We start from the raw sequence: 15375 nt of genomic DNA, 5'->3' as shown, positions 1-15375 counted from the left end.
ATCAATAAACACCAGTGAGCCCGTTCCATTGGCAGCCATACATGCCCATGCCATAACACTGCTTCCACCATGTTTGACACATGATGTGGTATACTTTGGATCATGAGACGCTCCTTTCTTTCACCATACTTTTCTCTTCCCATCATTCTGGTACAAGTTAATCTTGGTTTTGTCAGTCCAAAGAATCTTATTCCAGAACATGGGAGGCTTTTTTAGATGTTTTCTGGCAAAGTCTAATCTGGCTTTCCTGTTCTTGAATGTTACCAGTTGCACCTTGTTGTAAACCCTCTGTATTTACATTCATGAAGGCGTCTCTTGATTGTAGATTTTGACAATGATATGCCTACCTTCTCCAGAGTATTCTTGACTTCTGTTGATGTTGTGAAGGGGTTTTTCTTCACCAAGGAAAGAATTCTGTGATCATCCACTTTAGTTATCTTCCGTGGTCTTCCAGGCCTTTCAATGTTGTTGAGCTCACCAGTGCTTTCTTTCGTTTTAAGAATGTACTCAACTGTTAATTTGGCCACACCTAAGGTTTTTGCTATCTCTCTTATAGATTTATGTTGTTTTTTCAGCGTAATGATGGCCTCCTTCACTTGCATTGAGATCTCCTTGGACTTCATATTGGTAGCTCCAGTCGAACAGCTGCCAAATGCCAACTCAATACCTGATATCAACTCCAGACCTTTTATCTGCTTCATTTGTCTTGAAGTAACGAGGGAATGGACCACACCTGGTCAATTAACTTCTTGTCAGTCAATTGTCCAAATACTTTTGAGCCCCTGAAAATGGAAGTACTTTGCTTAAAATGGCTGTAATTCCTAAATGGTAAATGCCATATTTTTGTGGAACCTCTTAAAATAAAGTTAAAAGTCTACACTTTGATCACATTTTGATTGTTTTATTTCAAATCCATTGTGGCGGTGTATAAAGGCAAAAATCATAAAAACTCCAAATTGTCCAAATACTTCCGGACCTGACTGTATATGTAAACAAGCCAAGTCAAGTGGAGTTTATTGTTATTTCAACCATTTACAGCCAGTTAGTACATAGTGAAATGAAACAACCAAGGACCAAGGTGCTACATAAGAAAAAACACAGAACAACACAGAACTACAAGGGACTACATAAATTTATACATAAAGTGCACAAGTGCAAACGTGCAGACAGCACAAGACAGTACAATGACTACTGGGATAGACAATGGGCAGAGTAAGTCCCAATGCAGCGCCGACCAGTACACAGTTCTGTTAGAAAGTGAATCCAGTGACAATAGTGCAAAGACTACAAATAAGTTGTTGGACAATCTCAATAGTAATAAAACATTAATTTGAATTAACCAAATTAATTGTAAAGAACCAAGAAAATTGTTCACTGTGCTCAACACATCTCACTGCACACCGGTTCATCTCACTGCACACCGTTAATCCCCCACAGAGAGTTCTCATTGCCACCAATGGGGCAGTCCTCCAGTCTCAGATGTGGTAATGCTTGGGAGGAGAAAAGGAACAAACAATCAAGCAGACAGACAGGAAACTTCAGGGAAGTTTCACAGACGCAATCGTCCCTCCAGAAACTAAATGTGCCTTACCCAGTTATTGAACCTCCACATGACCAGCACATTCTTGGTCCTGTTGAAGACCACACTTCTAATTCATTATGGAACACCCCATTCAGAGTAAAAGCTAACCTCAATGCTAAAGGCAACACTGGACACTAGGGCTGGGTGATATAACATCGTTCACAATAGTACCGGTATATTATTAAATTTGATACTATTTTGGCATATCGCAACGTATCATGACATAAGCAAGTGCATGTCAATTACATTCATGGTACGTAACAGTACACAAATGTCCAACAACGTATAGAGCAGTATAAGAGCCAACACTGAGGACAAATTAGTTCCTAAAAGGGGACCTACCTCAGCAGTGTGGAATTTTTTTCAGATACAGAAGGTCAGACTCCAAACAACAATAATTTGCAAATCGTGCAAAAATACTGTGACTACACTGAGTATTATGAGTATCGGACATGGCATGAGTCTGAGGATTTAAATGGCTTGTTCAGAAGATAGTCCCATATTACAACATCCCAGGAAGGAAATTTTACCTGCAAAAAGCTTTGCCGCAAATTTAGTAGAATTTGTACTTAATATTGGCGAATTACCTGCAAAATAAAATGTTTTAAAATGAACTTAATTTCTAGAGCATTTTTTAAATATATATCACTAGTGAATATCGTTATCACAGATATCCACAAATATCATGATATTATTTGAAAGCCAAATCTCCCACCCCCACAGGACACAGGTGCTTCGCTATCAGCGGTGAGAGCAGATCTCATTCATCAGAGTAACGCAAAGACTCAGCTGTGGTTTCCCCCACCCATATAAATGCTGCCTGCGACCCTACAGGTGTGACATGGTTAGCTATTGGCTTTAGCTATTGGGAAGTGTTTCTACCACCGCTTATCACTATCCCCACTCTCTCTGCTGCATTGAGCTTGTTATGTTATGTGTCTCAGTCACCCAGACCTGTAGTACTGACTGATAGGCTTCCATAGGCTTTGATGAAGATGAGTATGACAACTGTGCAGTGAATGAGTTTGAGGGTAAGAGTCTAATGTTACTTGAGGTCCCATTAATGGCCATAGGTGACAAGGTAGACAGTACCTGTCAGACAGAGGAAAAAAGGCAACTGTTGAACTGCTTGAAAAAATTTGGAGATCTGTTTATTGGTCAACTAGGCCATACATCCCTTGCATGTCATTGACACAGCTGATGCTAAACCTGCCAACCTGGCACCCTGTTGAACCCCACTTGCAAGATCGACCAGATCAAAAAAATGTTACAGGAACATATTGAGCCAGCAACAGGACTAAGGTATGCTTCTGTGGTAATTGTGAAAAAGCCTTGTAGTGAGGTTTTGTGTGGACTTTCGTGGTCTTAACCAGCTTACAGTTAAGACTCATATCCTCTTGCCAGAGTTGATGAATCCCTAGATTTCCTAGCCTGGGGGAAGTTTATCACAACTTTGGACCTAGCCCATGGCTACTGGCAGGTTTCTTTAGAGAAATATTATAAACCTGAGACAGGTTTTATCACCCATCGAGGCCTTTTCCAGTTCAATGTTCTCCCTTTTGGCCTCTGTAATGTGCCTGCAACATTTCAAAAGCTCATGAACACTGTACAGGCTGGTCTAAATTAAAAGTGCTGTGCAGTATACCTAGATGACATTCCTAGATGGTGGCATTGTGGCCGACATCTGAACAACATTTAGCTGACCTGAAGTTTTGACCAGGCTTAAGTCAGCTGGTCCTTTCCTCAAATTGAAAAAATGGCAATTCTGCCTCAATGAGCTCACCTTCCTTGGCTACTGTTTCACTCCCTTAGACATCCTATGATGTGGTTGACTTTGAAATGCCCAACAGTGTGAGGCAGGTAAGTTTTTGGGACTGACAAGCTATTACTTCATGCATGAATATGCCTGTCATGCTAACTCCCTCTTCACACTCACAAGAAAGGACACAACATTCATGGGGTTGACAAATGCCAAGCTGCTATGGAATTCCTGAGGTGCTGCTTGATGTCAGCACCTATTCTGAGGTTCACAGAGTTTAATCATCCATTGTTCATTCACACTGATGCATGTGATGTAGGTCTTAAGGATTAAGCATTAATTCAGTGGAATGATGATGGCAGAGATGTTGCTATTGCTTATGCGAGTTGGGCCATACACAAAGCTGAAACGCCATACTCCACCCCTGAGAATGAATGTTTGGCTATTATTTGTGCTCTGGAGTAATTTCAGGCTCATGGAACCATCTTCACCAACCACAGCAGTCTCAAGTGACTGGTGTCTCGGCCTAATCTGTCAGCTAGGCTAGCAAGTTGACCTCCGGGACTTTGATTTCAGTGTAGTCCAACTGGAGCCCAAAACAAGGTAGCTGATGCTCTGTTCTGTAACCTACTGACTAGTAAGGGATATACTCCCTGATGCAGTCATTCAATTCCTAGATACACTATATTGCCAAAAGTGTTGGGACATCTGCCTTTACATGCACATGAACTTTAATGACATTCCATTCTTAATCCGTAGGGTTTAATATGGAGTTAGCCCACCCTTTGCAGCTATAACAGCTTCAACTCTTCTGGGAAGGCTTTCCACAAGGTTCAGGAGTGTGTTTATGGGAATTTTTGACCATTCTTCTAGAAGTGCATTTGTGAGGTCAGGCACTGGTGTTGGACGAGAAGGCCTGGCTCACAGTCTCTGCTCTAATTCATCTCAAATGTGTTCTATTGGGTTGAGGTCAGGACTTTGTGCAGGCCAGTCAAGTTCCTCCACATCAAACTCGCTCATCCGTGTCTTTATGGACCTTGCTTTGTGCACTGGTGTGCAATCATATTGGAACAGGAAGGGGCCATCCCCAAACTGTTCACACAAAGTTGGGAGCATGAAATTGTCCAAAATGTCTTGGTATGCTGAAGCATTAAGAGTTCCTTTCACTGGAACTTTCAGTCCAACCCCTGAAAAACAACCCCACACCAAGAAACGTGATTGGTCACTCCAGAGAACAAGTCTCCACTGCTCTAGAGTCCAGTGGTGGCGTGCTTTACACCACTGCATCCGACGCTTTGCATTGCACTTGGTGATGTAAAGCTTGGATGCAGCTGCTTGGCCATGGAAAACCATTCCATGAAGCTCTCTATGCACTGTTCTTGAGCTAATCTGAAGGCCACACAAAGTTTGGAGGTCTGTAGCTATTGACTCTGCAGAAAGTTCTGCAGATAAACGACTTCTGCGCACTGTGCGCCTCAGCATGTGCTGACCCTGCTCTGTGATTTTATCTGGCCTACCACTTCGTGGCTGAATTGCTGTTGTTCTCAATTGCTTTCACATTGTTATAATACCACTAACAGTTGACCATGGAATATTTAGTAGTGAGGAAATTTCACGAATAGACTTATTGCACAGGTGGCAACCTATCACGGTACCACGCTTGAATTCACTGAGCTCCTGAGAGCAACCCATTCTTTCACAAATGTTTGTAGAAGCAGTCTGCATGCCTAGGTGCTTGATTTTATACACCTGTGGCCATGGAAGTGATTGGAACACCTGAATTCAATGATTTGGAGGGGTGTCCCAATATTTTTGCAATATAGTGTATCTATGCTATACCTCCAGTCATACTCCTGGGTCAAGCTCACCTAAGGCAGCTACAGCTGGAAGACCCAGTGACTGACAAGTTGCTGAATGACATTGAGAAAATTCTCAATGAGAAAAGTGACAACCAAAAATACTGTGTCCATGGTGGCCTTCTTTACCTTAACGACCCAAAAGCAAACAGGACCCTTCACCCAATGAAACAGCTGAAGCTTTTTGCTCCTTCTGCCTTAAGGAGTACACTAATTAAATATTACCATGGTCACCCACTCACAGGACACTTGGGTGTCACAGAAACACAGGCAATGCCTTTGTCTCAGATTTTTTGTTTGGCCAAAAATGGCCTCAGACATCAAAAAGAATGTTGTTCCCTACACAGTTTGTCAGCTCACAAAGTTTTTTAGAGTTTTTAATGTAGTTAATATGCAGCTATTCTACATGTGGGAGACAGCCACTTCCAGCCAACATACTGAACCCTCACATGAGGAAACAGGGCCTGTACACTCAGAGGGACTGGAAGACAGTTTCTCCCACTACAGAGTGAGACCTAGACATTTTCCTAGGATTACTTCAGGGTGGACAGTATGGACTAACCCTTATCACACACACACAAAAAATTTTTCGATTTTTGAGTGCCCAGATAAATGCTTTTTGGGAAGATAAAGAAAAACTGTTAAACTGAAAAAACTGTGCATTAAAGATTTATTTAAATAAGCTGAGACATTTATGTTTTGACTTAGGGTCAGAAAAAGTTTTTGGAATGTTTGGTTATATACGACCAAAAATTCCTCCTCAGTCTCAGTAGACCATAAAACATTTTGTCACATGTTTTGGCACTTGCTGATCCTAGCTTTAATAGTGTTCCTTGATACATTTAATGTTTTGGAAATTCTTTTGTACCCCTCTCCTGTTCAGTAAATTTCACACTGAGGTCCTGTACATGCTTTGTAAGTTGTTTGCAGACTGTGGCTTCAGCAGTTGTTTGAAACCAGGAAGATGCCACAAAAATCCTACAGAAACAGCTAATCTTTATTTGGGGTTATTCAGAATCACTTACTTGATGACAGGTGTATGATAATTACTTTTTTGAGTATAAATGTGATTGGTTAATTCTGAACACAGTCACATGTCCCATTATAAAAGGGTGTGCACACTTATGCAACCAGGTTATGGTAAGTTTTTCTTTTTGTTCCTTAAAACATTTCTATTTGTTTTTCACTTGAATTTTGTTGGTTGCTATCATATTAAGGGTGAAAAACAATCTGACATGATTTATATTTCATATTTTACATCCTGAAAACCTGCAATTTTAACAGGGGTGTGGATAATTTTTATATCCACTGTACCTAATCATGTAATATAACTTCCATTATACTGAAATGTGTGTTTGGGGTGTACCTTTACAGGCATGGACCCCTCCAGTGTTTCCCGTTTGGTTAAGCCATCCTCAGGCATGTTCAAAGGACGCCCACCCAAACAGTCTCACCCCTCGGAGACAGTACAGATGGACCGTACTGAAAATGACAATCATGGTGAATATAAAGTGTACTGCATGGCTTTTGAAACCTGATTCATAACTGATCTAGTGCCAAGCAGACACACACAATAATTCAGGTTATAAGTCTAACAATGTATTTAATACCCAACTCAAAATGTCTTTAAACATGTCTTTTCTTTTTTTGACCCATAAAATTTCCAGCTCAGTATTTTGTTATCCATCTTATAATATATTTTGTTAATACTTTAATTATTTAATGAAACCTATACTCACAAGAGTGAGGAATTCAAGTCTGAACTGGCTAATTAATTCTGATTGGTTCTTCAGCTAGTGTTTTTATGTGATGATTGAAAAGCAAAGCAAGTGGGCTTCTTACAGGAACAAGTAAATGTAATTAAAGAAATCAAGTGATTTATTTTATAATTGCTGTACACCAGTTATTGCGTAATATGTTTAAAAGCTCTGTAATTGGCTTTAAATATAATAATTAGTTAGCCCTGCAATGAACTGGTGTCCCATCCAGAGTGTATTCCCTCCTCACTCCCAGTGTTCTAAATCCACTATCCTGAGCAGGATAAAGCAGTTACTGAAAATGAGTGAGTGAATATTTAGCCTAATTGTAACAGTCTGATCTGTAATACAATATTCCATGTCTTTTGTGCATTGAAAGTCTACATATGTTAGATATTAATCAATGCTTAAGTTTTAAGTCACCTGCATTGACAGAAAATTTAGAGGTGCCAACATCTTTAGCCATAGCATTTATGAATACTATGCTTTTCTGCTTTTTCAGCTAAAGACCAAATGTGTTCTGGAAAAGGAAAAAAAAAATAGTGAATCTGTTTAAATTAAACTGTAATTGCCTTATTTTTAATTAAATCTATTGTGGCAGTGGCCATAACATTTTTATGTTTAGTAAAACTTTTGATGTCTTTCCAAATGTTGTCAGGTTTTTCTAGTGTCAGTGAAAAACATTCCTCTTTATAAATTAACACATGCTGCATATGTAAGGACAGGCTCTGCAGTAAATGTAAATGCTTTTAGTGTAGCTCTTTCACAAACAGTGTGGAGTCATTTAGCTCAACTGATTTTGCACTAACTTAGATAAAGAAAGAACGTTATCAGAATTACCTTTTCAAGAACAGCTGTCATCATTTGGACTTAATGATAATATGTATCAAAATAAAAAATGAAAACATTTATCAATCTTTTAGTAAAGTTGTGTGTAAATGTTTGCATAAGCCAAACCGTATTAAAAATTCCGCTGGATTTACAAAAGTTTCAGAAATGCTGATTTTCTTCATACTTGTGTGCATATATTGATGAATACCAAACACCTGTAAATTACCAGGCCAGAAATCCCTTGCACCCTCCCTGATGCCCTCTGGAAAAGCAGGAAGCGGATAGTCCACAGCACACTAGGGAATATATGGCACATTGCAGCTTGAAACATACCAGATCGGGGATTTGTGTCTTAGTGCTGGCTCTAATAAAGCATTAAAAGAAGATGCTGTGGCAAACAGCTGTAACTTATACACCGCCTGATCCAATGCAGCCTATGCTCCTTTTATACAGCACCATTTCTTCCTTATTGAATGACTGGTCTTATTTTCCTTAATTCTTGGATTTGTGTTGGCTTACTTTATTTAATTTTTTTTCATATTTAAAATGTATATAGTTAATGCAGTTCATATAAAATGACTGGATTTCACAAAATATTTATTAAATTTGTGTGTATAGTTGAAATACATGAGCTATTTGAACTTGACTGCATAATTCAGTAACTCATCACAAATTACACCGATCAGCCATAACATTAAAACCACTTGCCTAATATTGTGTAGGTCCCCCTTGTGCTGCCAGACCAGCTCTGACCCATTGTGGCATAGACTCCACAAGAGCTCTGAAGGTGTGCTGTGGTATATGGCACCAAGACGTTAGCAGCAGATCCTTTAAGTCCTGTAAGTTGCGAGGTGGGGCCTCCACGTCTCCATGTCCAGACTTGTTTGTACAGCATATCCCACAGGTGCTCGATCGGATTGAGATCTGGGGAATTTGGAGGCCAAGTCAGCACCTTGAACTCTTTGTCATGTTCCTCAAACCACTTCTGAACAATTTTTGCAGTGTGGCAGGACGCATTGTCCTGCTGAAGGAGGCCACTGCTATTAAGGAATACCATTGCCATGAAGGGGTGTACTTGGTCTGCAACAATGTTTAGGTAGGTGGTACGTGTCAAAGTAGCCAAGGTTTCCCAGCAGAACATTACCCAGAGCATCACACTGCCTACTCCGGCTTGCCTTCTTCCCATAGTACATCCTGGTGCCATCTCTTCCTCAGGTAAGTGACACACATGCATCCGGCCATCACATGATGTAAAAGAAAATGGGATTTATCAGACCAGGCCACCTTCTTGCTCCATGGTCCAGTTCTGATGCTCATGTGCCCATTGTAGGTGCTTTTGGCGGTGGACAGGGGTCAGCATAGGCTGACTGGTCTGCGGCTACGCAGCCCCTTACACAGCAAGCTGTGACGCAGCGTGTGTTCTGACACCCTTCTATCATAGCCAGCATTAACTTTTTCAACAATTTGTTCTATAGTAGCTCTTCGGTGGTATAGGACCAGACGGGCTAGCCTTCGCTCCCCATGCGCATCAGTGAGCCTTAGGCTCCCATAGCCCTATTGCGGTTCACCGGTTGTCTTTCCTTGGATCGCTTTTGGTAGGTACTAACCACTGCATACTGGGAACACCCCACAAGACCTCCCTTTTTGGAGATGCTCTGACCCAGTTGTCTAGCCATCACAATTTGGCCCTTGAAAGAGTCACTCAGAACCTTATGCTTGCCCATTTTTCCTGCTTCCAACACATCAACTTTGAGAACTGACTGCTCAGTTGCTGCTTAATATCCCACCCCTTCACAGGTGCCATTGTAACAAGGTAATCAATGTTGTTCACGTCACCTGTCAGTGGTTTTAATATTATGGCTTATCGATGTATATGATTTGAAGCCAATCAGTTGAAGTTTACTTTAGTTAGTCTTCTAATGTGAATATTTACACACACTTAGGAGCATGAGTAGAACATTTTTCCGAAATTATGGGATTTTCATGGATATGCTCATATGAACGATTTATGAATAAACCTGTTCATATCCAGCTTGATAAATGTTGGAACATATTTATTGGTTGGAGGAATTTGTGAATTTATTCTGCAGACTTGATTTGGGGTTTAATAGATGGAATCAGAAATTCGGTTTGGGCAGATGGTGAGTGCAGAAACTCAGTCATGAGAAATGAATGGAAGAGATGGCAATTTATAGTAGGGGTGTAACGGAATGCCATTGTCTGTATCTGTTTAGTGCTCAAAATATTTGTAACTGTTTTCGTGCTCGGATTTAAACCAGAGGGATTTTTTTATGTGTGAACCCTACCACTATGCCCTGGAAACAGTGGAAAACACTGAAAAAAGAGGACTGCTGGAAAAAAAAGTTATTTTTCTTTTATGAATTATAACAACAAATAGCAATTTCTTGAACTAGATTCCTTTGGGAAATTTCTGACAGGCTTTCTATTTTCTATCTAATCTGACTATGTAACAAAAGGCTAACTATGTTTCAGAGCAATTATGTCTTTCCCAATTTCAGAAACTGTTATTTACTAATATATTTATCCAATTTACTTCAGTTTTTGTGTTTGTTACATTCCAGAAAGATGAGAAATGTTTGCTAGACATGCTAACAGAATCCACTATAAAGCTGGGAAGCACTTGCAGTGTTGCTGTGAGTCAAAATATGGTTGTTTAAGCAGCATTGCATTACAATATCTGTATAGTATTCCAGGATCTGTATAGTATTCCAGGATGATGAAATATGGTTGTTTAAGCAGCATTGCATTACAATATCTGTATAGTATTCCAGGATCTGTATAGTATTTCAGGATGATTTTCTTTTAATAATGATGGAGAATGTTCATTTAAAGATGACAAAAACATGCACAATTACTATACAAGTTAATATTTTAAATATTTGAATGATATTTCAGAGAACCGATGCCCTGTACACAGCTCGCAATCTGTGTGAGCTATATGGAAAGTGACAGATCTACACTATATTACCAAAAGTATTCGGTCACCCATCCAAATGATCAGAATCAGGTGTCCTAATCACTTGGCCTGGCCACAGGTGTATAAAATCAAGCACTTAGGCATGCAGACTGTTTTTACAAACATTTGTGAAAGAATGGGCCGCTCTCAGGAGCTCAGTGAATTCCAGCGTGGAACTGTCATAGGATGCCACCTGTGCAACAAATCCAGTCGTGAAATTTCCTCGCTCCTAAATATTCCACAGTCAACTGTCAGCTTTATCATAACAAAATGGAAGAGTTTGGGAACAACAGCAACTCAGCCACGAAGTGGTAGGCCACGTAAACTGACGGAGAGGGGTCAGCGGATGCTGAAGCGCATAGTGCAAAGAGGTCGTCGACTTTCTTCACAGTCAATTGCTACAGAGCTCCAAACTTCACGTGACCTTCAGATTAGCCCAAGTACAGTACGCAGAGAGCTTCATGGAATGGGTTTCCATGGCCGAGCAGCTGCATCCAAGCCACACATCACCAAGTGCAATGCAAAGCGTCGGATGCAGTGGTGTAAAGCACGCCGCCACTGGACTCTAGAGCAGTGGAGACGCGTTCTCTGGAGTGATGAATCGCGCTTTTCCATCTGGCAATCTGATGGACGAGTCTGGGTTTGGAGGTTGCCAGGAGAACGGTACATTTCGGACTGCATTGTGCCGAGTGTGAAATTTGGTGGAGGAGGAATTATGGTGTGGGGTTGTTTTTCAGGAGTTGGGCTTGGCCCCTTAGTTCCAGTGAAAGGAACTTTGAATGCTTCAGGATACCAAAACATTTTGGACAATTCCATGCTCCCAACCTTGTGGGAACAGTTTGGAGCGGGCCCCTTCCTCTTCCAACATGACTGTGCACCAGAGCACAAAGCAAGGTCCATAAAGACATGGATGACAGAGTCTGGTGTGGATGAACTTGACTGGCCTGCACAGAGTCCTGACCTGAACCCGATAGAACACCTTTGGGATGAATTAGAGCGGAGACTGAGAGCCAGGCCTTCTCGACCAACATCAGTGTGTGACCTCACCAATGCGCTATTGGAAGAATGGTCAAAAATTCCTATAAACACACTCCTCAACCTTGTGGACAAGCAGAGGAAACCTGGCTGGGGACACTGTGATGAGAAAATGTTTCTGGATGCAGGCACTGGAGTAATGTAGGCAGAAGAAAGAAATAGCTGGAGGTGGAACTTTGTCCAGCAAAGCAGAGACTTCCCAATGCTGAGGCTGTGATGTGTGGTGGCATAGTCGAGCTGTTATTTATATTTCTTCTAGTTCTATTTTATGAAAATATTGCAAGGTCCACTGACATTTATGGAGAAACTAATGCAATTCAAAGAAATGAGCTTAATTTGGAAGTCACCACATCCAACATGGCAGTGGATGTAGGGATTTTTGGTCCAATGAGTGTCTGCTGCTTGGTGGGTTTGAGTTGGAAATAAAAGAGCAGCTCTGAAATGTTGGAAGTTGGCAGTTTGAGAGCACGGTTGCCTGACTGGGTGTGCGTAGTTGGGAAAGAGTAGTTTACCACACGGTATGGTGTTGTTGTGCCTCTGCCACTAGGCATTGGAGGCATTATTGGCTTGTCCATGCTTCCGTCTACCTGTCCATTCATGCATCCGTCTGTCCGTGCATCTGTCCAAGATTAAACCTAATTGTCATAAAAAAAAAGTGAGTCGAATTTTGCATATTGTTTGGCTTTCAAACTGCTTAATGGCCAGGTGGACAAAAGTTAAATGCTAAAATGCTAACATCAGCCAGTCCACATACTGGAGGCTTTGATGCTTGCTGCATTGACAGGCAGAATACTTGTCTAACATGACTACACAATAAATTATTCAGGATAAGTGAAATGTAATGGCTATTAGTCAGCAAAGACAATAAATCAGCACCTACAAAAAGCCAGTTATGTAGTTATTACAAATGCTTGTAATGATAGCTAACTTCCATGAAGCTATGCTACACTATACGGCCAAAAGTATGTGGACACCTGACCATCACACCTATATATGGGCCCTCTCCAACCTGTTGCCACAAATTTGATAGCACACAATTGTCCAGAATGTCTTTGTATGTGGTAGCGTTAAGATTTTCCTTCACTGGAATTGGGGCCTAGCCCAAACCTGTTCTAGCATGACAATGCTCCTGTGCACAAAGCGAGGTCAATGAAGACATGGTTTGTCAAGGTTGGTATGCAAGAACTCAAGTGGCCTGCGCAGAGACCTGACCTCAACCCAACTGAACGCCTTTGGGATGAACTGAAATGCCGACTGTGCACCAGGCCTTCTCACCCAACATCAGCACCTGACCTCACTAATGCTCTTGTGGTTGAATGGGCAGAAATTCACACAGCCACACTCTAAAATCTAGTGGAAAGAATTCCCCAGAGAGTGGAGGCTGTTACAGCAGCAAAGGGGGACCAACTTTGGAATGGAATGTTCATCAAGCACATATGGGCGTGACTGGTCAGGTGTCCATATACTTTTGGCCATATAGTGTAATAATGTTAAGGACTAGGTTCAGCTGAAAATTCACTCACATCTTATTAAAAAATACAGGGCAATGAAGGCACTTCTGACCATCCTCATAAATGATTATGAATCAGATTTTGTGCATTTCTAGTGATTCTAGGAGCTCTGATGCTTGCTACTGTAACAAACAAAGTACTTTTGTAACACGAGTAGATGATAAGTCACTCAGGAAAAGTGAAATCTAATGCTTATTAATCAACAAATGCAATAAATCAGCACCTGCTGAGGGTTATTTGAGATTTCTGAAAGCTAAGCACAGCCATCCTTTATAAACTAGTCTATAACCATGCTATTCACTGCTGTGACCAGACAGTGAAATTGTTGTTTTAGCTATAAAAAAGGACCACATGTGTAGCATTGTCCATCATTGAGGCGTCAAGTGGAACAGATTGTATGTGCTAAATCAAGTACTATTTTTTAAGCTGCCAAATACTGTGGATGGACACCATATTTGCAGTAATTAAAGTGATGATTACAACTCGGACTACTCATCTAGCAATATATTGGCAATATGCTAGACTCCTCTTAGATTTTTATTTCAACACTTGCCATCTTATCAATCATATATCATTATATTAGACTTTTCATATTTTTAAATTCTCTCTTGCTCTACAGCCCCTGGCAAAAATTATGGAATCACCGGTCTTGGAGGATGTTCATTCAGTTGTTTAATTTTGTAGAAAAAAGGCAGGTCACAGACATGACACAAAACTAAAGTCATTTCAAATGTCAACTTTCTGGCTTTAAGAAACACTAAAAGAAATCAAGAAAACAAATGTGGTAGTCAGTAACAGTTACTTTTTTTAGACCAAGCAGAGGAAAAAAAATATGGAATCACTCAATTCCAAGGAAAAAATTATGGAATCATGAAAAACAAACAAACAAAACAACACTTCAACACACCACTAGTACTTTGTTGCACCACAATTTTACATTGTATTAGTGGGGTTCACACAATTCCTTGAAGTACATAAAAGTGATTGAATGTACCTTTTTTGAAAAGAATTTTTCATTCAAAAGTGATGAAATGATGTAATGAAAAGCTAATATAAATTTACATTTTACATGCTCTGTGTGCAACTTTAAATACTCAACAAACTTTAATGACAATTTTTTTCAGTGGGTTCTCATAACCACATTTAAGGTGACTGAAATCTTAACTAGCTACATAACAACTCATAAACAATTGCCTAGCAACAGTCAAGGTAAATTTCCCCACATGATTTTGATGTAACTTTTGGATGTAACTTTTAGTCACCAACACTGAATATAGCCCAATATGTGTTATTCAGTTCTACTCAATTTTATTTGTACAGTGCTTTGAACAACAGACATTGTCACAAAGCAGCTTTACAGAAATAAATAAATTCCAGATATAAATTTTAAATTTATGAATTTATCCCTAATCCCAGAGGTGACGGTGGCAAGGAAAAACTCCCTGAGACGATATGAGGAAGAAACCTTGAGAGGAACCTCAAAAAGGAACCCATCCTCATCTGGGTGACACTGGATTGTACAATTATAAATAAGGGATAATTATAAATAGAAGGGGGCAGGGGGGAAAGAAACAGCGAGAGAGAGATTGTTAGGTATGCTTATTGTCACGTAATGGTTAAAGAATATGTACATTGTGTGCAGAATGCAAGCAGGGACTCTGGCAAGACTAGCTATGACAGCTTAACTAAAAGGGAGGGCCAGAAGTTAACATAGACATCAGGGTGCCCTTCCAGCCACTCCACCATCAGCATGCAAACATCCCAGTTCACCACAACACACTATGCCTGTGAACCCTCCAGATCTGCTCCTTTACCTAGAAAAAACTATTCACAAAAGGCTTGACTAAACAAATATGTTTTCAGCCTAGACTTAAACATTGAGACTGTGTCTGGGTCCCGAACCTTAATTGGAAGGCTGTTCCATAACTGTAGGGCTTTGTAAGAGAAAGTTCTGCCCCCTGCTGTAACCTTCACTGTTCGAGGTACCAACAAGTAGCCTGCACCTTTTGATCCAAGTAGGCGTAGTGGACCATAAAAGACCATTAGTCGTTCAGGTACTGCAGCGCA

At 40.5% G+C, this 15375-nt stretch overlaps 1 protein-coding gene across 13 annotated transcripts in view; it reads left to right on the top strand.

The window, feature by feature from the left end:
• znf512b (zinc finger protein 512B) overlaps positions 1 to 15375 on the top strand; it is a 163535-nt gene that overhangs the window by 4646 nt on the left and 143514 nt on the right. For 9 of the 13 annotated variants that reach the window (XR_008304220.1, XM_053240792.1, XM_026920961.3 and 6 more), the window contains one exon: positions 6572 to 6697. The exons of 3 other annotated variants lie outside the window; for them this stretch is intronic. Coding sequence is in view for 7 of the 10 variants with exons in the window: in XM_053240792.1 (XP_053096767.1) it covers positions 6574 to 6697 (124 nt within the window). In the remaining 3 variants the exon portion in view is untranslated. Of the gene's footprint in view, positions 1 to 6570; positions 6698 to 15375 lie in introns of those variants that run through there. One more of the 13 variants, XM_053240796.1, reaches the window with a different exon arrangement.

This window comes from Pangasianodon hypophthalmus, chromosome 16 (genome assembly GCF_027358585.1).
Source record: "Pangasianodon hypophthalmus isolate fPanHyp1 chromosome 16, fPanHyp1.pri, whole genome shotgun sequence".
NCBI lineage: Eukaryota > Metazoa > Chordata > Actinopteri > Siluriformes > Pangasiidae > Pangasianodon > Pangasianodon hypophthalmus.
The sequence above is the reverse complement of the archived record's forward strand: the minus strand, read 5'-3'. Positions and strand labels throughout refer to the sequence as shown.